The 23,659-nt window shown below is 44.2% G+C and overlaps 1 protein-coding gene across 10 annotated transcripts in view; it reads right to left on the bottom strand.

Moving 5' to 3' along the window:
• Positions 1 to 23,659, bottom strand: part of LOC117560669 (glutamate receptor-interacting protein 2-like) — a 522,557-nt gene that overhangs the window by 151,818 nt on the left and 347,080 nt on the right. For 2 of the 10 annotated variants that reach the window (XM_034237608.1, XM_034237610.1), the window contains exon 1: positions 6,537 to 6,717. The exons of the other annotated variants lie outside the window; for them this stretch is intronic. In XM_034237608.1, the coding sequence (XP_034093499.1) occupies positions 6,537 to 6,591 (55 nt within the window). In that variant the 5' untranslated portion in view covers positions 6,592 to 6,717. Of the gene's footprint in view, positions 1 to 6,536; positions 6,718 to 23,659 lie in introns of those variants that run through there. 10 annotated transcript variants of the gene reach the window in all.

The following is a 23,659-nucleotide window of genomic DNA, read 5'->3' as shown; positions in this document are numbered from 1 at the left end:
CGGCTACCCAGCGCTGAAACTCCCTCATGTGTAAGCGTCCCAGTCGTACGACCAGGATGGCTGATGTCATGAGCCCCAGTAACCGCAGGCATGATCTGAAGAGAACATGTTTGCGCAGCTGGAAATGAGCGAGACAAGCTCTGAAAGCTTTCACTCTTTCCGCTGACAGGCGGGCTGTAAAGGGCACCGAGTTCAGGTGTAAACCCAGGAAGAGTACAGTCTGTGCTGGGCACAACATGCTCTTTTCTGTGTTTATTATGAAACCCAGGTTGAGCAGGTGCTTTACGAGGACATTTGTCTGCGTAATCTGACTCTGCTCGGCGGGTACTATAGATATAGCCCTCTTTTCTAGAAGTGAGAGAATCTCTCTCTCTAGAATATGGGCTGACTCTCCACGGGCTTGTGAATACAGAATGCCCGAGAAGCGAGGGGGGGTGACAGCGAATTGGAGTCTGTAGCCCCGTGTTACTGTCTTGAGAAACCCAAGCAGATGTTGTGAGCATCTTCCACTGTATGCTCCTTAGAGCCAGCGGAGATGTCACGTCTCTTCCCCTCTGAGTCTCTATTTGTTGTGTTATGGGGTCCTCTAGTGTCTGAACACGGTGGTGCCCCATTTCGACAATCCCCACCGACACTGCGCATGCGCGTGACGGTGGTGCCTTCACAGCCCCAGCCGGCACTGCGCATGCGCGTGACGGTGGTGCCTTCACAGACCCGTCTATTATCCGCCTTTTGAGAGAGGCTGTAGCTGCGCCCTTGGCCTGAAGCCTGGATGCGTCAGCGGAAAATGGTTTATTTGAGAAACAACAACAAACTTGTGACATGTGTTTTTGCGGACTTGAGGATGGTGTTGAGGCATCTCTCGAGGCGGCGGGAAGACATCTAGAGCTGGGGAACCGTGGACTTCCAGCTCTGTCACAGAGGGGAGAAGGAGGGGCTGTCAGGCCGCCCGCTTCTTCTTCCTCGACTGCTGGCCGAAATTCTGGGTCGGCTGCGCCTGGGCTGCAGCCGAAACCGGAGATTTTCTAGGCCAACTCGCCCTCGTCTCCTGCCTGGGCTGGGGACTCGGGGCGGGCTGCGACCTCTGCTGTTTAGGTATTTTGAACCGAGCAGGGTTCGAGGCAGCTTGGGCGAAGGACTGCCGCTGTGAAGGCAGCGGCTGGACCCTTCGAGGGAGGCAGAGGTGGAGGGCCTCGTCCTCCTTCTTTTTCGACTCGCATCTCCTCTGCATGGAGGCGAGAGCGGAGCCGAAAATCCCCTCGGGAACGATGGGCATGTCAAGCACAGCCTCCTTTTCCCGGTCTGGGAGGTTGATGAGGTTGAGCCATCTAGCTCTTTCCTGCACCACCATGATCCCCATTGTTTTGCCCGTGGCCTGGACGGCGCAGCGTTGGACACGGAGACAAATGTCTGTGACCGCGGCCATCTCGTCCAGAATGACCGGTCCAGGATTGCTCGACAGATCCTCGCAGAGCTCCGCTTGGTATGTGGTTAGCAGCGAGGAAACGTTCAGAGCCCTGGCGGACAACGCTGCGGCTCTGTAGGACCGTTCAGTCATGGTCGACTGGAATCGGTCCGCCTTCGCTGGCAGCGTGGGGTTCCTGCTTGGTGACGGGCCCATCCTCGGTAGGAGGTGGGCTGCCACCAGCGGTTCCATAGGCGGCATGCGGAGCAGGCCGAGCCTCTCCATACCGTCACAGTCTAGGGAGGAGGCACCCTGGATTGGGGCCTTGTTGCTAAAGGGCCGGTCTCTCCACGAGACCGACACCTCATCCAACATCTCCGGGAAGACCGGAAGGAGTTGCCTCTTTGTCCTCGTTGCTTGGGGGAAATGTTTCCCCTCGTAACGGGACCTGGAGGTCTCCTTGGCCATTTCGGGCCACGGGATGTCTAGCCTGGACGCGGCACGCTGACACACGGCCTGCAGGTCCATGCTCAGACAGGGCGAAGCTGGTGTGCTATCGCCCAGGAGAGCAGCCATCGCTCCCGGCTTTGCAGCTTGAGCCGATGACATGAAGATATTGTCTTCTTGCTCATCCGAATCAGACAGGAGGAACTCAGAGGCATCCTCTTCGTCCTCCATGTAATCCAATTCCAGGACATCCTCCGCGGGCGAAACTATGGTGTCTAGCCGGGAGCCCCAGCTTGGTAAAGCGTAGGGCTCCGTTCCCGCGTCTCTTGCCGCCACCGGGTCCCGGCCTGACAAGGCGCGGGATTCCGGTTCCGCAGCTGCCGCTGTTAATGAGCCCCAGACCGACACAGTGAGGGGCTCAATCTCTGCGGCGGACGCCCCCGCGTCTTGATTGCCAGCCGGCAAATCAGTGGTCATGAGGGGGTCCTGTCCCGACAAGCTAGCTTGGCGTGCTAACCGTCGGCTAGGCTCTTTATGGTGAAACGGGCACAATGCCCACACGTGCCGGGGTTGTCAATAGCCTCCTGGGCGTGTTCCAGCCCGAGGCAGGACGAGCAGACCTGGTGTGAGTCTGTGCCTGATATCTTCAACCCGCAGCCGCAGAGTCGAGCCTCCGAGTCCCTGACTCCTCTGGTGTGAGGGAGAGAGGTGTCCATCTTGTTTGCCGCGTGGCGTGGAGAGGACCCGCTCGTAACAGGTACGTCGTCGAGAAAAAAGTGTTACCAACCTGTCCTTAATCCGGAGAAAAAAGGACGGTGTAGGTCTTTTTTCTCAAAGAATATTAACTGGTGTGTCAATATTCTTTAATCCTTTCCTCCTCCATGAGAAAGAGAAAAGAAAAAACATCCTTGCTACCGTGGTGTCGGTAGTGAGGGAAAGCAAGCTAGCAATAGGTGTGTTGCTAGCTTGAAAAAATCCAAACCTTATAATTCCGAGGAAAGAAATGGCGAGGTCGGTATTAGCAGTCTTCTTGCGAAGCAGAAAGAGTAGCCGGCGAGCGCCCGTCGACCGAAATTTAGATTTGGGTTCAGTCTGTGGACCGTTAAGCTAGCCCGGCTACCATAGAGATGTGCTCTGAAGCGAGAAGAGATGTTTGAATGACGCATGCGACGTAGCGCAAGCTACTTATAGGGGGTGGATTCCCTGACGTTGACGTCAAGATCACCAGCCAATCAGGATTGGCGTAATGAGATTGATGCTTCTGTTTGCTCCGCGATGAGGCGTATCCCCATAGTGAGACATCGAACGGAGTGTTATGAATGAGAACTGAAAGCTTTTGCTTTATTAACCTCTAAAAAGCCAAGAGCACCTAAACCATGAACATACTGACTGCACACCGATACAACCAACCTGATGTTTGCCGTCTAAAAAAAGAAAATGATGTCTGTTCTGAGTTCTACTTTTAAATAGTTTGACACATATGACACAAAAGCCTCCGTAATAGGAAGGCAAACCTCCTAAAACATGACGAACAAAAGGAAATCGAGTTTTCAAAGAAACAAAAAATGTCTCGTAGCTGAAGAGAAGCAGGCATGAGGAGGAAACAGCTTGGTAGGTGTAGGGCAGGAAAATGAAACATCAAAACACCTTTGAAGTAACAGTTTATTTCTGCCAACACTATTCCACAGATCAGACATGATGCTCAGAGAACTCTGTTGACAAGTTTCAGCAAAGGGCCGGTGAAGGGAGACAGACGCAGATATGAAAATGAGAGATAAGTGGGTTTTGTGGTGAGAGAGACCCTTCATTAATATGTCACATGATTTGGCCCTTGTGAGCTGCCGTACCTGAGCACTGCTTGTAAGCCGCTTGAAATCGAGCGTTATCTAAAGGCCTTAAAATGTAAATAACGGAGGGAGAAACTGAGAAGCAAATGACAAAAACACAGAGATATTTATATTTCTGACACTTTCATTATAACGTATGACGCATTCAAGTGCACCTACAGCTCCAACATGTAATCAGAAGGTGCATGTACAGTTTGTGTGAATATGAGTTCTCATCTTTTGCTGTTTGCTTGTATCACAGTCACGCTCCTAGCCACAGAACAGACGCCCTCCTGGAGGGTTATGGTTACAACACGCTGAGCGAAATGCAGTTTGTAGAGAACAGCAGAGAGAAACTCCACGCGTCATGCACAGCTGATGATAACATCCAACACCCTCGCCGCCTCGCCACAGTCTCTATTAAATTCTCAGCGCGGTCAGCTCAGTAATGCTAAAGTGAATCAACTTGTGCATTTGGCAGAAAGCCAAGGTGGCGATAAACCCCTCATCATTCAAATGTTCCCCATTTCTCCTCCGCTTTTATGTGCTCATATCTTCAAGTGATAAAAAGATTAAATCAATCCTATAAACAACGCAGGCTATAATGAACAGGCATGTGCCCAGCAGTAAAGAAGAACTTCATTGAAACATAAATCTTCTAAAAATGCATCTTGACCTGCTGTTCTCCAAATCTCTTCTGCTTGACTTTTCCAATGAATTGCTCTTGAGGATGAAGCCAAAGTGCAGCAGTGTTTTTTAACAAAGCATGCAGTGAAATGGGAGACCTCTATAGAGTCTGAATCTACATAAAACTAAAATAAATGAGTGGCTTCCTGAGCTCATTCCCCTGAATCAGCTTAGTTAGTCTCTGAGGCCATAGAAGAGAATATAGCTCCCACTGTGCTCATTGGTGCATGAAATAGGATGGCGCTCACCTTATTAATACCTCTGATGCATATCTCAAACTCTGCTTGTATAGTTGAGAGGAAAATAATAAAACCTGCTTTGTGCTAGGTTCATTTTTGCTTGTTTTACATCTTGACTATGAGGGTATTTAGAACGCTTGATAGTCCCCAATGAGGATGAGTTTACCACAAAGTTATTTAAAATCACTATAAAATGTTCAACCAAACATGTTTTCATTTTGACAGTACATTTGTAAGTTATGCAGAAGAGGGTTCAGGCCAATTTTCTTTTTAGATCTGAGAAGTCAGAATTACGTTTATTTTCTTAGTATCCTGACTTCAATCCTCTTCCGTAATGCTCTGACCCTATGGCCATGAGATTTGGGGACTGACTAGAATAATGACATTGCAGTCACAAGAGGTGACAGTGGTTTGGGCATCTGATGACATTTAATCCAGGCTTTCAATCAGGATGCCTCCTGGATGCCTCCAATGGAGATTTACCAGGCATGCCCAACTATTAGGAGAGACCCTGGGGTAGACACAGTACTCTATGGAAATATTTTGAATCTCGCCTGGCCTGGGAATGCCTGAGGGACTACCGGGAAGATCTGGAAAATGTTGTTAGGATAAGGAACGTTAGGAATGCCTTTTAGCATGGTAGCCCTATGACCCATCTTAGGATAAGCAGGAGAAGATTGGTGGATGGATGGGTGGATGGGTGGATGGGTGGATGGATGGGTGGATGGATGGGTGGGTGGATGGATGGGTGGATGGATGGATGGGTGGATGGATGGGTGGATGGGTGGATGGATGGGTGGGTGGATGGATGGATGGGTGGAAGGGTGGATGGATGGGTGGATGGTAGGGTTGATGGATGGGTGAATGGATGGGTGGGTGGATGGATGGGTGGATGGATGGGTGGATGGTAGGGTGGATGGTAGGGTGAGAATCATTGTATTTGTTGACAAGCAATGAGCGTTTCCTAATGCTGACCCTGATAAAAATGATGGCTCACTCAAGTAAACTTCAGTCTTATCAAATCATATTTAAACAAATGTGAAGTGTAACAAAGCGTTGTTCTTCTTTCTAATGAATTAGCAGCAAAATATACAGTATTGTTGGTAGGAACAGAAACAGCTGGTTATACCACTGGAGACACTTAAAGATTGAATGTTCAACAGGGACCAAAGTGAAGTCGCATCATCTACAATGATCCAACAGATCAACACACATGAAAACTATTTATACCCTGCATAGACATTTGTCTTTTCCTCCATATTAAACTCTTTTTTAATCTTTCACCGGTTGTCTTTTTAAGCAAGATAAGCGTCCTACCTCTGTGTGTTTATCATTGTCGTAAAACACGTAACCAAGAAAATGCTGCTATTGGGCTGCTTGACATGTTCCTGGTAGTAGTATAATCAATAGAAGGAAAGATGTTGAAAAAAAAAACGGAAATTCTCACTTTGGTGAGAACAACATGAAACAACATGAAGAAGAACATTGCTATCACAACATACGTAAGAGTATCAATATGATTTAATCCACTTTTGACAAGCATAAGGCTTTATTCTACTTTGCATACACAGTAAGACTATTTCAACACATATAACAGATGCAAAAATCCAATACTTTTACAAGAAAGAACTAGTTCCATGTGTAGGCTACTGTACAATATAGGTTGGTTTGAAAAATAATAGCGAAAACAAAAAGCAAAAAAAACTATATTGACAAAAAAAGCTGAACAAGGAAAAGAGCACCACTTACAGAAACCTACACTTCAACAGCAGAACATCCACGCAAGAAGATGCCACAGAACCTTTAAATAATATTTGAATGAGGTGATTTCTGGGAAATGTAGTTCAGAATCATCTCAACTGCCGGAGCTCAACACCAATGAATGAATAAATAAATCACTGAAAGAATTTCCCTCATGGGTTCTGCACTCACCAACGTTGTTTGCCCCTACGTCCCTCTTCAGACCGCAAAACATGACAGCAGACATCAAATTTTCCTCATTAGAGTCACATCCACAGAGGAGAGGAAAAGAGAGACCAGAGACTCCAAGATAGAAGAAGAAGAAGAAGACGGAGAGAGGAAGAGACACAGGGAGAGATGTGGACTGCTGAGCGTTCAGGGAACACAGTGGCGATGATCAGAGATGACTGGCGCTTACGTTACGACTGCTCAACCCCCGAGAGAGAGAGGGAGAGAGGTACACATTGAGAGAGAGGGTAGGAGTATATTAGGAGAGAGAAAGTGTGTAAGAGGGAGGGGGAGGCAAACAAAAGAGAGATGTGAAGAGTTTGAAAGCAAGAGACATGATAGACGGTGGGAAAGAAAGAGGGGAAGGAAGGTGTTTGTTTTTAGGTTAAAAGTGATATTTGCCCGTTTATCTCCGTTTACTTTCACCATGGAATTCCTGTTTTCTTCCCCAGCCCCTGGGTTTGTTTGTCCCAAATTCCTTCACAAGTGTTGGGAAGTAAAGCATGCTCCTCCAGGGCTACATGTCAAAGTGGTCCTATTCTGCTTTAGTCTATTATACAGTATAGGTTTTTGTGCATATAAATGTTTTTTTTTGTGCGTAGTATAACATAGTGACATCACTATGTTACACTTACGCTTCTATTGGCTAATGCTCCAACGCATTGTACGTGATTATGGACCTGGAAATTGGCATAATATGTCCTCATTAAAAGAAAAAAATCTGACAGTTAAAGTGAAATTTGCAAATTGATCTGTTTATTTTTAAATCAGCCTGTCCTCCTCCAAAAAACGACCAAATAGGTCGATTGTTGCAATTATTGCAATTACACGTTCCTTGTGTGCTTTATAATCATGACTCTCACTTACCCACCTCCAACTCCCAAATAAAACACACAGATACACACGCTCTCTGTTTCTTCAGAATGTCCTCTGTGCTGTTAGCTGAATTAAATCATTGGCCTCAGTAGCTACAGAACATTTGTCTTCCTTTTCAAGACCGTCACACACACACGCACCTTTACACACACACACACCTTTACACACACACACACGCACCTTTACACACACACACGCACCTTTACACACACACACACGCACCTTTACACACACCTTTACACACACACCTTTACACACACACGCACCTTTACACACACACATTTACACACACACACACACACACACACACACACACACACACACACACACACACACACACACACACACACACACACACACACACACACACACACACACACACACACACACACACACACACAATTCACATTCTGGCAATTCATGATAATCCCTTCTGGCTCACAATTTGTATTCTTCCTCAAAATTGAGCACTGCATCATGGAGGGCAATGCTGTAGAGACTCCAGTCATATTTCATTACTGCTCCACGAGTTGCATTTTAAATATTGTAGTGCAGAAAAACATTCACTGTATTAAAGTTTAGCACCTCTAGTTGTCGTGTAAGAAACAACAATTTGCGGCATATGGGCTGACTTACCTGCTTATCTTTCTTACAGTGCAGACGCTTTTTTTGCTTGCTCCTGCCTCTGCTTACTTTTTATGCTGATTTTCCTATTCTTATTCTCTGAAAACTTCGAGCAGCGGCTCCTGGACATTAACTTATCACTGGGACAGTTCATCTTCGTAAATAGACGGAGGGTTTCAGCCATATTTCAACATTTTTACGACGACCTCAGTCTTACAGTAGCGTGGCCTAGCAACAGCTAAAGCCTGGTAGGCTACTGCATGCTATTTAGCTTAAGCTAGTTGGTAGCAAAATGCCCCCGTTCTCTACAGATGACTTCCACAAACTTATACAGAAGATGGCTGTGTTGGAAATGAAAATGCAACGGTTGGAAGTTAACGTGGAAGTGAATGGACTATGTCATGGGAATGACACCACTTTACCAGTGTTGCAAAATAATGGAAAAGGGTATGCTAACTCACAGCTAGTTAGCAGCTACAAGGATTCCAAGGAACAGGAGGGCTGTGTACTGTAGAGTTATATTTGTATTTATTCATGTTAGCAAACTATGGATAAGCTTAAAATGGGAATAATTTGGGTAAAACTGTGAGCTGGATATGGGGCCTGTTGACATGTGTTTTTGAGGACAAAGGAAGATGGGGGAAGGTGAGAGCATGTCCTGATTTGCATTCAACTTAGATCTAGCTACCGTGTTTGTGATATTAAGAGAGGTCCCTTGGGTTTCTCTGGTGCTTATCAATAGTAGCAGTTAAGTGAATACTGTTCAAACAATACCTGTGTTTGTGTTTTATATTGATTTATCTGTTGTATCCTTTCATAAATGTAAGGACTACAAATGGCTATAAACATTCTGGGCTGGTTGGAGTAAACAGGGTTTTATTGCTCTGTGGGGGAGGTGTAGGTATGCAGGCCTTGAGACCTTTTGTTGTAAAGTGAGCCTGTTTGGTTTCCTGCTGGCCAGCATTGCTTCTCCCAATGAGATGACCTGAAAAGATGACCAGCTGACCTAACACCAAACCCCTCCTTCTTACTCTGGTATATCTCCGGTGGATCCCTGGCGTTCGCTCTCTTCTTCACATGCTGCCCTCGGGTGAAAGTAGCTCTGCAGTATGCGAACCAGGGCAGGAGTAAGCCGGCATTACTCCTTAAGCATTACAATATAACTGTAATATATCATGTTGTATTGTAATGATTGTATTGCATTGTCATATTGCCATTAAAGTAGAACGGTTACTTTGTAGATATGGATTCCTTCCTGTATTATAACCAGCTTCATAGGAACGCGCGGAGATTTGAAAAGCGGACCAGTTATCCCTCCAAATCTCCAACAAAATGGTGACCCCGACGTCTAGATATAACGAAGCTGAGGAAGAATTCAGACGCTTTCAAACATCTCAGACAATCAGCAGGACTCTGCAACTTTGCTAATAAGGTAAGCAGACGATGAAAGTCGCCTGTCTGTAATTGGATACGCTAAAACTTTAGGATTGTCTGTAGGCGTTTCACAGTGTTTTTATAGTTTAAATGGAATATACAATGCATATTTTACTATGTTAGGAAAGTTATATACAAAACGTAAACGTTGATCGACAGGTAGACGAAAGTCCTGCGTGACGTAAAATAGAGCAGTTTGGCGTGGATCTGCAGGTGTTTATTCCTGAGTGGCGTGGAGATGGTGCAGTTTGTTTGAATGCGAGGTTTGATTCCTGCACGACAAAACCTGGAAACTCGATAAATCAGATCGAGTCGCCGTTTAAAACTGGGGTTTAAATAACAGACCAATGCTAAAAGCTTAAAGCCAGAGGTCTGTTATATATTAAACCAAGGGAGAGCGTTTCCCTTTGTCTGGAAACTTCTGCTGATGCCATCTAGTGGCTGAAAGGGGGTATCACACCCATGAAACTTCTGCTGCTGCCATCTAGTGGCTGAAAGGGGGTATCACACCCTTGAAACTTCTGCGAGCTAAAACTGGTACAAAAACAATAAGGGATTGAACATTTTTTACAACGACAGCACCAGGAGATGAGTAAACTCAAGAATCTGTAGAGTGTAAATACATTGTGCAAAACACATTTTACACTCGAACTGTTTGCAAATTTAGACAATATAAATAAATGTTCAGAAAGAAGACATAGGCCTACACTTGATTCAAATTTCATTACTGTGATCCGATTGGTGTGCTCTGCAGGTTTACTATTGTTCGAAGTAACAGTGGGATTTAAAATGAGAGAAGATATGGAGATGTTCTTTCATAGTGTGTGGAATATGTGATGCTGGAAACATGTAAGTATTTCAGAGTTGTGTTGGGTAAATATGTAACAATGGATGAAACCATTTTTGGAGTGAGTTTTTGTAATATCATAAGTAGACATTAATTATGTTGTTTACATGGCATTTAACAACTAAGACAGATAGTATGATTAGAAAGAGACAGAGTGGAAAGGGTTGGATTTATTTAACATCAGTGGGCTAGACTTCTTATAGGTAATGTGTACCGGGACCTGGACTCCCCCTCTGAGTTAGAAAGGCTTTGATCCCGACCCTCCAAGCAGACAAAAAGACCTAACCCAACAGGAGACTCCTCCTTCTCCATCGTACAGACAGAGAACCAGAGCTGAACCAACAACAACAACAAGACTACATCAAGACTGCAGCCAGAACTATCTCCACCTGTGGCATCCAGAACCAAACCAGCATGCTGACATACAGAGAGATACTCTCATCGGTCCCTCAAACAGGACATGAAGTTCCAAACTGCGCCGCGAGATTTGGCACAATAGACATGAGAGCAGAATCCGCCCTCCATAAAAACAGCAGAGAGACTGTAAAGGAGGAGTGCAACAACAGTGGCATGATGGGGCTGCAGATGTGACTGGGCCAATGGCTGCCTACAAAAGTTACAGTGGATGGATTCAACAGCTGATGGACTGAAGAGAAGACAGAATCAGAGGAGTTGGCATGGTCGATTAGAAGTGAGGAGGCCGGGGTCACGGCTTGAGAAAACCAGGGGAGGAGGAAAGGAGAACGGGAATGAGTGAGTTTACACATAAACACACTTATTCACGAAACGCACATTTAAATAACTTGAATTAACTTCATAAATACGTAAAGACAGAAAGATTTATTAATCATTTGGTAAATTAAAAATAGCAGTAAAGAGGAAACTATTAAAGTAAAATGATAATCATCCTAAAACACACTGACAGAGTAGAACCATATTCTTCAATATTTTCATCATGTTAACAATTCATTCTTTAAGACATTTTTATTCACGTGTGAATAAAGTAGTGATCTCATTGGTTACAATATTGATCACCATTAAAAGGATAGTTTTAGGAACCACTCTATAGGACAAATCTTTGTTTGTATTAATGGCTAGTGCCAAGCCACATATTAAATTCCAATCTAAAGTGTTGATTTCACCATTGTGGCATAGTTATTACCAGACTTCGGTTTTAAATCCTTGATAAAGGAGGGAGTAATTGTTGCATGTTCCGACACCCAAGGTTCCACACACTGCTAAAAGAGTTTAACATTGTTTTTTAAGTAGACCAGAATTATAATGAGCTATGAAATGCAGAGCGACACAGATCCTAGTAATGTTTTGACTCAAGATAATAGTTATGTACACAAGTTTCTGAAATAGATCATTAGACATTTTAATACTAATTAGGTGTAATTGGATTGCAGTAGTAGTAGTACTCGAAGGAAGTGAGTTTTGTACCAAGTTTCAGGAAAAGTGGGAGGCAGAAGTCCCAATGACAAGTGAGAATCATCTTGAAAATCATAGTTGAAATCGTGACATATTTTTGTAGACAAAGGATACTGGCCTATGCTGAAATGTCAAAGTCTCTGCAGAGCACGACACATGGCCAAAAAAGACGGAGACCAACTGACCTTTGACCCTGACCGACAGTGTAACTTGACAAGGCACTGTGGATGACTGACTCTGGGGTGAACCTGACCAAACTTGACATGACTCCTGCTCCTCACCATCGATGGCGGCTCCATCCACCCTTCCCCTGAGGTTCGCAGCCTGGGCGTCACTCTGGACTCCAGCCTCACCTTCAACTCCCACATCAGATCTACTGTCAAAACTGCTTTCTTTCACCTACGAAACATCTCCAGACTCCGGCCCTCTCTCCCCGACCCCGTTGCAGAAACATTAATTCATACCTTCATCTCTTCTCGTCTGGACTACTGCAATGGAGTTCTGTTCGGGGTCACCAGCAAAGCCCTGGACAGGCTCCAGTACGTCCAGAACTCTGCAGCCAGGCTCCTCACCCACACTAAGCCCTGGCAACACATCACCCCTACCCTCATCCACCTTCACTGGCTCCCGGTCAAGTCACGCATCCAGTACAAACTCTTCCTGCTAACTTACAAATCTCTCCACTCCCTAGCCCCTCCATACATCTCTGACCTCCTTCAGCCCTACACCCCCTCTCGTCACCTGCGGTCCTCTGACAAAGGGCTGCTCTCCATCCAGCGCTCCAAGCTGAAAACATTTGGCAACAGAGCCTTCAGTGTCGCAGCCCCCACCCTCTGGAATTCTCTCCCCTGTGCAATCAGGAATGCAGACACTCTGGACACCTTCAAAAAACACCTCAAACACCATCTGTTCACTCAGGCCTTTGGCCTCAACTAATATACAGTACTCAGCAACCTATTCCTGTTTTTGTTTTCTTCAGCCTATGTATCTTTATTATTACTTTTTGTTTTGTTACTTCCCATTGTAAAGCGTCCTTGGGTTTCGTGAAAGGCGCTATATAAATTGAAATTATTATTATTATTATTATTATTATGACAACCAGACAGTGTGAGTGAATGAATGCCGGCATGTGATCAGTGTAACTGCATGATTCTAAAACAATAACTAACCAAGCATGTTTTTGGACTAACATATTATTTTGGAGCTCCAAGGGAAACGAGAGGTTTCCTAAAAATTCCACAAAAAGGGGAAACTGCACATGTGATATTTTCCTCTCACATGAGTTGGCGGTTTGCAAATGTAAAACTACAATCTGAAGATTCTGTTTCTTTTAGGCCGGAAGGACGGAGAGGAACACTTCTTTTCACTGAAGTGTTCACTGTGGAAATAATGATAATAATGTTCGTTATGTCCCTAACCAATTACCTGACAGTTTTTGTTCCCCTCCCATTACAGGGTTTTGTTACACATGATTTCATGTGTAAAAGGGGGAAGTGAGTATAATGTATAAATGTCAACATGGCTGTAAAATTCACAATTTAAATTTTTCTTTTAAGGATTGACAGAAACCTTCCGCCCCAACCCAGATGTTCGAACTGAGCATTGAATGTAATTAACCTGCTCCATATCTGGGGATAAGATACTGTTTGATGAATGTTGAGATGTTTCTAAATATTGATTTGAAGTATAAACAGGTAACAAAGAAGCAGTGGCCAAGGGGCTACTGTGAAACCGAAGAAGTTGACCTGTGATAATGAAACAATTTTGTAATATTTTAACAGACATTAGAGTAACTGAGGTTTGAAATGTAGAAAGAACATATTACAGTTAAAGCTAAAACATAGTAGTGTATTGAGACAGAATTTAATTTAGACAACATCATGTAACTAGCCTGGTAAAGAAGTAAAAGCCATAGACTTTATTGTTTAGGTCATTATGGGGATATACCTTTCATCTAAATTTATAATAGAAAGACATTTGATGACAGTTTGTTGGAATTCTGTATTCATTTTTTCAGCGTGATAATATCTAAGCACTGACAGGTAAGAGCAGTATCACCAGGAAATCATTCACTTTGTTAGCATCGTGATTTTGGTTGTTTTTGAATCCATAACATTAGTGTGTTTCTTTACCAGAAACATTAGCAGTTCATATTATATTTGGATTTTAAATAGGATTTCATTTAAAAATAAACACGGATGCTTGTCAGAAATTCAGAGCTATTGAAATATGTTATTTAGTTTACCTAAAGATGTTGAGGTTCTTATTTAGTTGGCACAATCCAAGTATTAAGATTCTGAAGCTGCACTGGCAGATAGGAGGTCTACAATTAATTTGGAAAACCTGTTCACAGACGGCTGTTGTTTCAATACACCCCACCAACAGGCTCCAAGTGGGTCAAAACAGCTGAGCGTAGGCTTGAGGGAGTTGTATCAGATTTCTCCACACAGGTCGCTGGCGCCAAAAGGGGGACCCGAGAAGCACGAGGCCGACAGCAGAGTTCGTCTGGCTGAAAGTCATCAGGACAAAGTGGCTCAACCCCAGGCTCTCCGACCCCGACCGAGTGACCCAGCGGACCTCTTATGCCGTCTGCCTGGGAGAAAAGGGGGACAGCTCGTACCACGGGAGCCAGTGTGCGGCGGGGAAACCACCTACTAGGACCAGGGGACGACATCAGGACGGACGTGGCCCTGGCAGACGTGGACTACTCGGAAGCAGCGGACTGAAGGACCAGGACCCTGGAGCCATCCTTACAGCAGACGACCCGGGAGGCATCATCAGCGGGCCGGAGAAGGAGGATCGGGAAGACATCTCTACAGCATCGACCCGGAAGCCGCCATCAGCGGGCCGGAGGACGAGGAGGAGGAAGACATCTCTCTAGCAGGCAGCCCAGAAGCTGCTGTCAGCGGATCGGGGGGGACAAAGACACGACAAGCCAGGACGGCACAGGGGACTTTTCGAGGCAGCAGAGGAGTCTACTTCGCTCTGATCAGTTCTACCCGTGAAGGGAAAGCTGCATCTCCCCCTCCCTATTAGCTGTCCTTGTGGGCTATTCCTCCGGGGGGGGCTGATGATTCTAGCACTCAGCTACCCCCTCATGGTTCCTTCACTGCCATGGAAAGTGGTGTTCTGTCTCCATGAAGGTTTCAAGTACTCTGAATACCAGCTTCGGATGGATTTATGGACACAGTAGAAAAGAATGACAGTGGGTATATTTCAAAATGCCTTGTCTAAGTTTATCTCTGGAGAAGGAGATAAAAAGGGGGATTTGTAGAGTTATATTTGTATTTATTCATGTTAGCAAACTATGGATAAGCTTAAAATGGGAATAATTTGGGTAAAACTGTGAGCTGGATATGGGGCCTGTTGACATGTGTTTTTGAGGACAAAGGAAGATGGGGGAAGGTGAGAGCATGTCCTGATTTGCATTCAACTTAGATCTAGCTACCGTGTTTGTGATATTAAGAGAGGTCCCTTGGGTTTCTCTGGTGCTTATCAATAGTAGCAGTTAAGTGAATACTGTTCAAACAATACCTGTGTTTGTGTTTTATATTGATTTCTCTGTTTTATCCTTTCATAAATGTAAGGACTACAAATGGCTATAAACATTCTGGGCTGGTTGGAGTAAACAGGGTTTTATTGCTCTGTGGGGGAGGTGTAGGTATGCAGGCCTTGAGACCTTTTGTTGTAAAGTGAGCCTGTTTGGTTTCCTGCTGGCCAGCATTGCTTCTCCCAATGAGATGACCTGAAAAGATGACCAGCTGACCTAACACCAAACCCCTCCTTCTTACTCTGGTATATCTCCGGTGGATCCCTGGCGTTCGCTCTCTTCTTCACATGCTGCCCTCGGGTGAAAGTAGCTCTGCAGTATGCGAACCAGGGCAGGAGTAAGCCGGCATTACTCCTTAAGCATTAAAATATAACTGTAATATATCATGTTGTATTGTAATGATTGTATTGCATTGTCATATTGCCATTAAAGTAGAACGGTTACTTTGTAGATATGGATTCCTTCCTGTATTATAACCAGCTTCATAGGAACGCGCGGAGATTTGAAAAGTGGACCAGTTATCCCTCCAAATCTCCAACAGTACCGGGTAATAAATCTACAAGTGGTAGTCCTCCCTGGAACTCTCTGGGTGCAAAGCCTAACCCCCTAATCCCACCAGGAGCGTCTGCGCTGCGTTGTGCTGCGGCTGCGGCGTTTTTAGCGATCGCGGCCACTCTAGTCAATGGGTGCTATTCCACCAGACACGCTGCGCCGCGGCTCGAAGCGTCCCAGAAGCTCCTCGCCGCAAGGAATTTCAAAAATATAGGATGAATCCTATTTTTGACACGGCGCAGCGCGGCGCAGGCAGGAAGTGGAATGTTCATCCAACAACTGCGAGGCTGCACACACGACGCTCCGCTTCCGCAACGTTTTGAAACGCGCCTGGTGGGTTAGGACGCAGGAGGAGGCCGCAGCGCGGCACAGCCGCAGCGCAGACGCTCCTGGTGCGATTAGGGGGTAAGAGTAAATCATTTCCATGGGATTTGGGAGGACGGATAACAGGCAGAGTCCAGCGCTCTGAAATCTGTAATGCGACCGGCTGGCCTGCATTGTTATCACCCAGGAAGAGCGCCTCTTCAACCCCTAAACAGCCGTGGACAGCTGCTAAAGGGAGAATTACAAACAATCCTCCTAAACCACCAAGTGTGCCAATCCAGAACAGATACGCTCCGCTGACCGAGAGCCGGAGATCTCTTTCTGATGACCTGGATAACCTGTCCTCTTCACACAGCAGGGTAAGGACCGATAGCTACTCCAAAAGTAAAAGGCTAGAGGGAAACCTAACGACTGGGCCTGAAACTCTGATTGTGGGTGACTCTGCTGTAAGAGATGTAAAAGGTCTGTGTAATAAGAACAACACCAAAGTACTCTGTTTTCCCAAGGATAAGGTCTCTGACTTGGCTGAGAAGATCCTGCATATTGGGGCTGAACATCCGACTGTGAAGAATGTGGTACTGCACATTGGAACAAATGATGTTGTGAAACAAAAGTCAGAAGTGCTGAAAGAAGACTTTAAATGTTTGTTGGAAACTGCCAGCTCCCTAAATGCAGAGGTGTTCATCAGTGGCCCTCTACCGCCAGTCAGAAGAGGAGTGGAGAGATTCAGCAGATTGTTTGCACTGAACACCTGGCTTTCAACGGCCTGTACTGACCATTCTGTCCATTTTATTGACAATTTTAACTTGTTCTGGGATCGCAGACATCTTTTCAAGGCAAATGGAGTTTGTCTGAACAAATCAGGAGTGAAATTGTTTATCTCTAACATATTCAACTGCCTGCGTCATCAATCTGTTCCCTCTGCCAAGGACAAGCGGCAAGAGGAATTAAAACAGGAGAAAGACACAACACATCGCGCGGAAAACCCTGAGGAATTATCACTGCACCCGCCTGAGGAATGTTCTATGAGACACATGGAGGAGTCTCCACTGCCCGTCACCCCACCCCCTGTCAACGCCTTTGAGGATACTCTTCATTCATCCCCCAGCTCTCTCTACTCTCCGCTTACCCTTTCACCCTCGCCCACCCCCCTGGAGTTCGATGACCGCATGAAGGCGACACGCAGGGCTGGCACCGATTCCTTCCTGGAGTTCAATAACCAAACTAAGGCGATACGCAGGGTTGGCAGCATGTCCTTTACCCCAAAATCACTGAAGCAGAGACGCGCACCATCTCCCCCGTCTTCATCAAGAAAGCATCTGCAGTCTCCGAAGCCTGATAAGGATGTGTGTGTACAAAATGCAACAAACTCTTACTGATATGTGCTGGGTCCAGGCTCAAGGGCGTATGGCACTCTCAACTCTTTCCAGGACATGCCGGGGCCCTGCCTGCCTGTAGCTTTGTCGATATCTGTGTTGATAGGTAATAGATTAAGAGCGGTGAATCATCTTAGATACAGGAAGCGCTCAAACGTTTGTGTGAGTTTATCTAATTTAGCAGTGATTCCATGTCAGCCACAGCTTGTTACAAAAAACATTACTGATAGTGTGTTTAACAAACTTAAACTAGCTTTATTAAATGTCAGGTCTTTGGCAGGAAAAACATTTTTAATCAATGATTTTATCACTGAGCACAATCTCGATTTTATGTTTTTAACAGAAACTTGGATTGAACAAAATAACAGTGCAGCTGTTTTTATCGAATCAACACCTCCCAACTTTAGTTTTATGAGTCAGGAAAGAATGCATAAGAAAGGGGGTGGAGTTGCTATTCTGTTCAATGATTCCCTTCAATGCAGGAAGACATCTAATGGGAACTTTGATTCTTTTGAATATGTGGCCCTTCAGCTGAAATGCTCCTCTCGAGCTCTGTTCCTAAATATCTATAGACCACCCAAATACTGTGCAAGCTTTTTTGATGACTTTACTGAACTGCTGTCTATAGTGTGTATTGACTTTGACCGTCTAGTCATTGTTGGTGATTTTAACATCCATGTTGACAACCCCCAGGACAGAGGGGCAAAATAAATATTTTGTGTTCTTGATTGCTATGGACTGACTCAGCATGTGACGGAGCCCACGCACAATAAGGGGCACACTCTGGACTTAATTATCTCAAAGGGTCTGAATATCTCTAAGGTTGTGGTGACTGATGTTGCACTCTCTGACCATTCCTGTGTTTTCTTTGAGAGCTCTATTTCTGTTCACAAAAATGTTCAAAAGAGGTAACCACAAAGCGATATTTAACTGAAAATACTAGGGAAATGTTTACTCAGAATTGTTCTTCCACACTTGCCCCTGCTAACATCTCAGTAAATGAGCTAGTAGATCATTTTAATTCAAAAATTAAAAATGTTATAGATGCCATTGCTCCAACTAAGGTAAAGGAAGTGACTGGGAAGAAAATAACTCCATGGAGAAAGGCCATGACCGTGAGAGCAGAAAAAAGACAGTGTCGAAAAGCTGAATGTAGGTGGCGAAAAACAAATCTCCAGGTTCACTTTGAAATCTATAAAGAGAGACTTGGCCTTTATAATTTGGAATTGAAAAACGCACGACAATCGTTCTTCTCTGACATCATTACCAAAAACAAAAACAACGCACGTGCCTTGTTTGCTACCGTCGACAGACTGTATAACCCCCCAGTGTCAGTAGCCTCTGAATTTCTATCCACCAGGGCGTGCAATGATTTTGCCTCCTTTTTCACTGACAAAATTCGGGAAAATCAGACAAGCAGTCAGTGCCTCTGCATCAGGTGCAGCAAATGTGTTATCTCTGTGTCCACTTAACATCAATTCAAACACCATGACACAATTCCATCAGATTAATGATAAAAACCTAGAGGACATTATACAACTTCTGAAATCCTCCTCCTGCTGCCTTGATATTATTCCAACAGGATTTTTCAAAGATGTTTTGCCTTGCATGGCCTCAGATCTACTTCATATAGTAAACAAATCTCTTCACTCAGGTATTTTTCCACAGACCCTGAAAACTGCAGTCATTAAACCGCTCTTAAAAAAGAATAATCTAGATGCTACAGTAATGAACAATTACAGGCTCATATCAAACCTCCCATTTCTAGGTAAAATCATTGAAAAAGTTGTTTTTCAACAGTTGAGTAATTTCTTGCATTTAAATAACTGTTTTGATATGTTCCAGTCAGGCTTTCGTCCAAACCACAGCACTGATACTGCTCTTGTAAAGGTATTTAATGACATCCACTTAAACACAGACAGTGGCAGAACTTCAGTGTTAGTATTATTAGATCTCAGTGCTGCGTTTGACACTGTTGACCACAGCATATTACTAGACCGACTGGAAAACTGGGTGGGACTTTCGGAAACAGTTCTAAATTGGTTTGAATCCTACTTAAAGGACAGAAACAACTTTGTTTCTATAGGTAAATACACATCTGAGTTGACAAATATGACATGTGGGGTTCCTCAAGGCTCCATCTTGGGGCCTCTTCTTTTTAACATCTACATGCTACCACTGGCTCAGTTAATGAAAAACAACAAAATAAGTTACCATAGCTATGCGGATGACACACACATTTACGTAACAATTTCACCAGGAGACTATGCTCCAATTCAAACACTGAGTAAGTGCATCGAACAAATCAATGACTGGATGTGTCAGAACTTTCTCCAATTAAACAAAGATAAAACTGAGGTAATGGTTTTTGGAGTGAAGGCAGAACGTATAAAAGTTAGCGCTGAGCTTCAGCCTGCAATGTTCAAAACAACAGATAAAGCCAGAAATCTAGGTGTAGTCATGGACTCTGACCTGAGTTTCAACAGTCACATTAAAACAGTTACTAAATCAGCCTTCTATCACCTAAAGAATATATCTAGGATTAAAAGACTAATGTCACAGCAGGATTTGGAAAAACTTGTCCATGCTTTTATCTTCAGTAGACTCGACTACTTGGTGTCTTCACAGGTCTCACTAAAAAATCTATTAGAAAGCTGCAGCTGATTCAGAACGCCGCTGCTCAAGTCCTCACTAACACTAAGAAAGTGGATCACATCACTCCTGTTCTGAAGTCTTTACACTGGCTTCCTGTGTGTCAAAGAATAGATTTCTAAAGCACTGAATGGTTTAGGCCCAAAATACATTTCTGACCTCCTGCTAAATTATGAACCATCCAGATCTCTCAGGTCTTCAGGGACTGGTCAGCTTTCTGTCCCCAGAGTCAGAACTAAACATGGTAAAGCAGCATTCAGTTATTATGCTCCAAATATCTGGAACAAACTCCCAGAAACCTGCAGATCCGCTGCAACTCTTACTACTTTTAAATCCAGGCTGAAGACTTTTCTTTTTGCCGCTGCTTTTAATTGAACTATTCATATCTTAGACTGCACTGTAACTTTTATCCATGTACTTTTTCTTTTAATGTTTAATTGAAGTATTCATATCTTAGACTGCACTGTAACTTTTATCCATGTATTTTTTCTTTTAATGTTTCTTTTATTAGCTTTTCTTTTTAATCTCTGATTTTAAATGCTATTTTCTTAATGTCTTTCATTTTTTGTAAAGCACTTTGAATTGCATTGTGTTGAAAAGTGCTATATAAATAAACTTGCCTTGCCTTGCCTTGCCATGGGTAACCTGCAGTCATTCATAACACCAACGGCAAGCTAATTGGTTCATCCAACATCTTGTCAGGAGGTTTTCTCTGCAGTGTGGGCATGCATTTCAACTCAGTCCTGCCACAAATAATTTTCCAGCAGAGCTAAGGAACTAGATTCCTTCCCAAGGTACTTAATACTGTGGCCCATCTTGTCGTTTCCTTGTCCGTTAACTTTGATAAGTCCAAGGTGCACAGGTGAGCCAAACACTTCCAAATTGTTGAAGGCAACAGATTGCCTATAACATATTTTTTGTGGAAAACAAATTTGAAATCAGTTCAACAATAGTAATAACAAAACTGAAAAATATAAGATTACAAAAACAAGAATGAAAAATGGAAAGTAACAAATACTATATTTAAGTATAGGCTAATATTGCTGTCAAATAAATGATTGTGCCTCATGCTAATGATCACAGTATGATCAGCTTTAAAGAGGCCCTATCATGCTTTTGGGGGTTTTCCCTTTCCTGTAGTGTTAGACCCCATTTACACGGTAACGTTTGCGCACCGAATTCGTTTTCAAAAAAGTCCTCCGTTCACACGCATTCGGCTCATTTAACGTGTCCGTTCACACGAGACCGCTCGTAAGGGCTGGAGACGCTGTAGTACATATGCCGGGCCTGTAAGTGGTGCTGTACTTCCGCACGAGGCCGCTCGTAAGCGCTGGAGACGCTGTAGTACATATGCCGGGCCTATAAGTGGTGCTGTATTCTGCCACAAAATACACCAAAAGTAGCGAAGAAGACCCCCGAGCATGGTTGCCATGCTTACCCTTCTGTTTATGCCCCGCGGAAGATTTAGCAACATGTAGTTCATGTAATTCTCCATGACCACTTGTTGCTGATGGTTGTGGTAGAGGAGCTGTAGATTTTGCACTAACATCTGTAGCATGGTCGAGCTGTAGATTTTTTACTAACATCTGTAGCATGGTCAGTAGCAGTAGCACTAGCAGTAGCTACTGACCATGCTACAGCAGTGAGCAGCAGAGGTGGGGAGAGGCGGGGCTATGGCTTCATCTATCGGGAAATAATCGTATAGGGCGTACACTGAGCCGTTTGGCCCCCCAGAGCGTTCCGGTTGCAGATCTATCCACCATGGGACCCGTTATCGTTTGCGTGGTCCGTTTCCGCGTTTCTGTTACGGCCTCGTGTGGCCGAACGGGCTAAACGAAAAACTAAAGTTGCGGATACAACCGTTTGCGTTATCGTGTAAACACCGCCTTAGTAGTGTGATTGGTTACCTGGACGGCTCTGTTGTGATTGCTCAACCATTTCATGTACACATATGTTGAAGCACAAGCCAATAGAAGTGTAAGTGTTACATAGTGATGTCACTATGTCCCGGAAGTAAACAAAGGAGTCCAATGGAGGCGTTTCAGTCAGGGGGGGGGGGGGGGGGGGGTGTGTGTGGAACACAGGATTTTAGCCTTTGCAGACCGTCTATCTAACACACTACAGGAAAAGGAGAACCTTAAAAAAAAAGAAATAGGGCCTCTTTGAAGAAAGAGAGCAAACCAAAAAGCTTGAAGAGACAGGAACATATTGTGAGAGAATGGGCACAAATGCACAGAACAAATGTTAAAAAAGCATCAGAGTGAGAGAGAGAGTGTGTGTGTGTGTACACTTTGTGTGAGATTAGATAGAGAGAGGATTCCTCCTCTTCCAGCTTCTCTGAATGTTTGCATTTACGATTTGTTATCACGATTTTGAGGAGATGGTTTTAAAAGAAACACACTCACATGAACTAATCTTGATTCATCAATACGAGTTCAAAGTGAAACTGAGGTCTAGAATATTTAAATGAATAATTCACTTTACACAGGACTTATTTCTTGCAGCACCATTAACCCTCTGAGACCCACATTTCCGTTTTTGTATATTTTTGTGTTTTGCCTTATCAATTGTCATTTATTTACAGTATAATAACGTTTTACACATCCCAGAAATCAGCACAACCTCAGCTAATGATATATGTCACTCATTAGAGACTTATATACAATATAATATGGGATATTTGCCCATAAACATTTTTTACTTATTTCATAAAAAATAACTGCTAACCATAACATTGAAAAAAACATTCAACACAGACAACTGGACACATTTATTATCATTGTATCAGTACTGATTAGAAGATTCTAACTTCTTCTGTTCATTAGTTATGCCCAATCTTTTGGGCAGTGTCCATGGGCGTCTTTTTTTGCCAGGAATTGTCTTTTTTTGTTGTCAAGACTACACATGATATATATCATGGTAGTTCCTTTCCACAATCACAAATGGCATGCTCAGCAGATTCATCTGAATTTTCATCAAATTCGTCAGAATTTTCATCGACATCGTCCCCTTGAAAAATCAGCTCCAAAGTCTCAGCTGTAGTAAACTTCCTTGCCATACCTCAGTTTACTTTCAAAACACTAAAAGAACGTATTCCAACTTTTATTTAGTTTTCGCGTGTGGAATTATACCGGCTCTCGTTTCAGTACACATAACAACGGAACTGACAGGCAACCCTCTGAATCAGACTCCGATTGGCTGTGACTGCATCCACCCAGAGTGTCCGATTCAGAAACGTGACTACACTCTTTACGCAACACACTCTCACTCCCTAAGCGTCCAGGAGCGACGTTTGGTCAGTGTCCGTGGCGTCCAGTTGTGACGCTCCTAGGCTCCTTCAGCGTCATAAAGGGACGCAAATAGCTTTCAACTGATTGCAATGTATTCCCATCTGCGGCGGGATTTGACGCTCATGGAAGCA

This window comes from Gymnodraco acuticeps, unplaced genomic scaffold, assembly GCF_902827175.1.
Source record: "Gymnodraco acuticeps unplaced genomic scaffold, fGymAcu1.1, whole genome shotgun sequence".
Lineage (NCBI taxonomy): Eukaryota > Metazoa > Chordata > Actinopteri > Perciformes > Bathydraconidae > Gymnodraco > Gymnodraco acuticeps.
The sequence above is the reverse complement of the archived record's forward strand: the minus strand, read 5'-3'. Positions and strand labels throughout refer to the sequence as shown.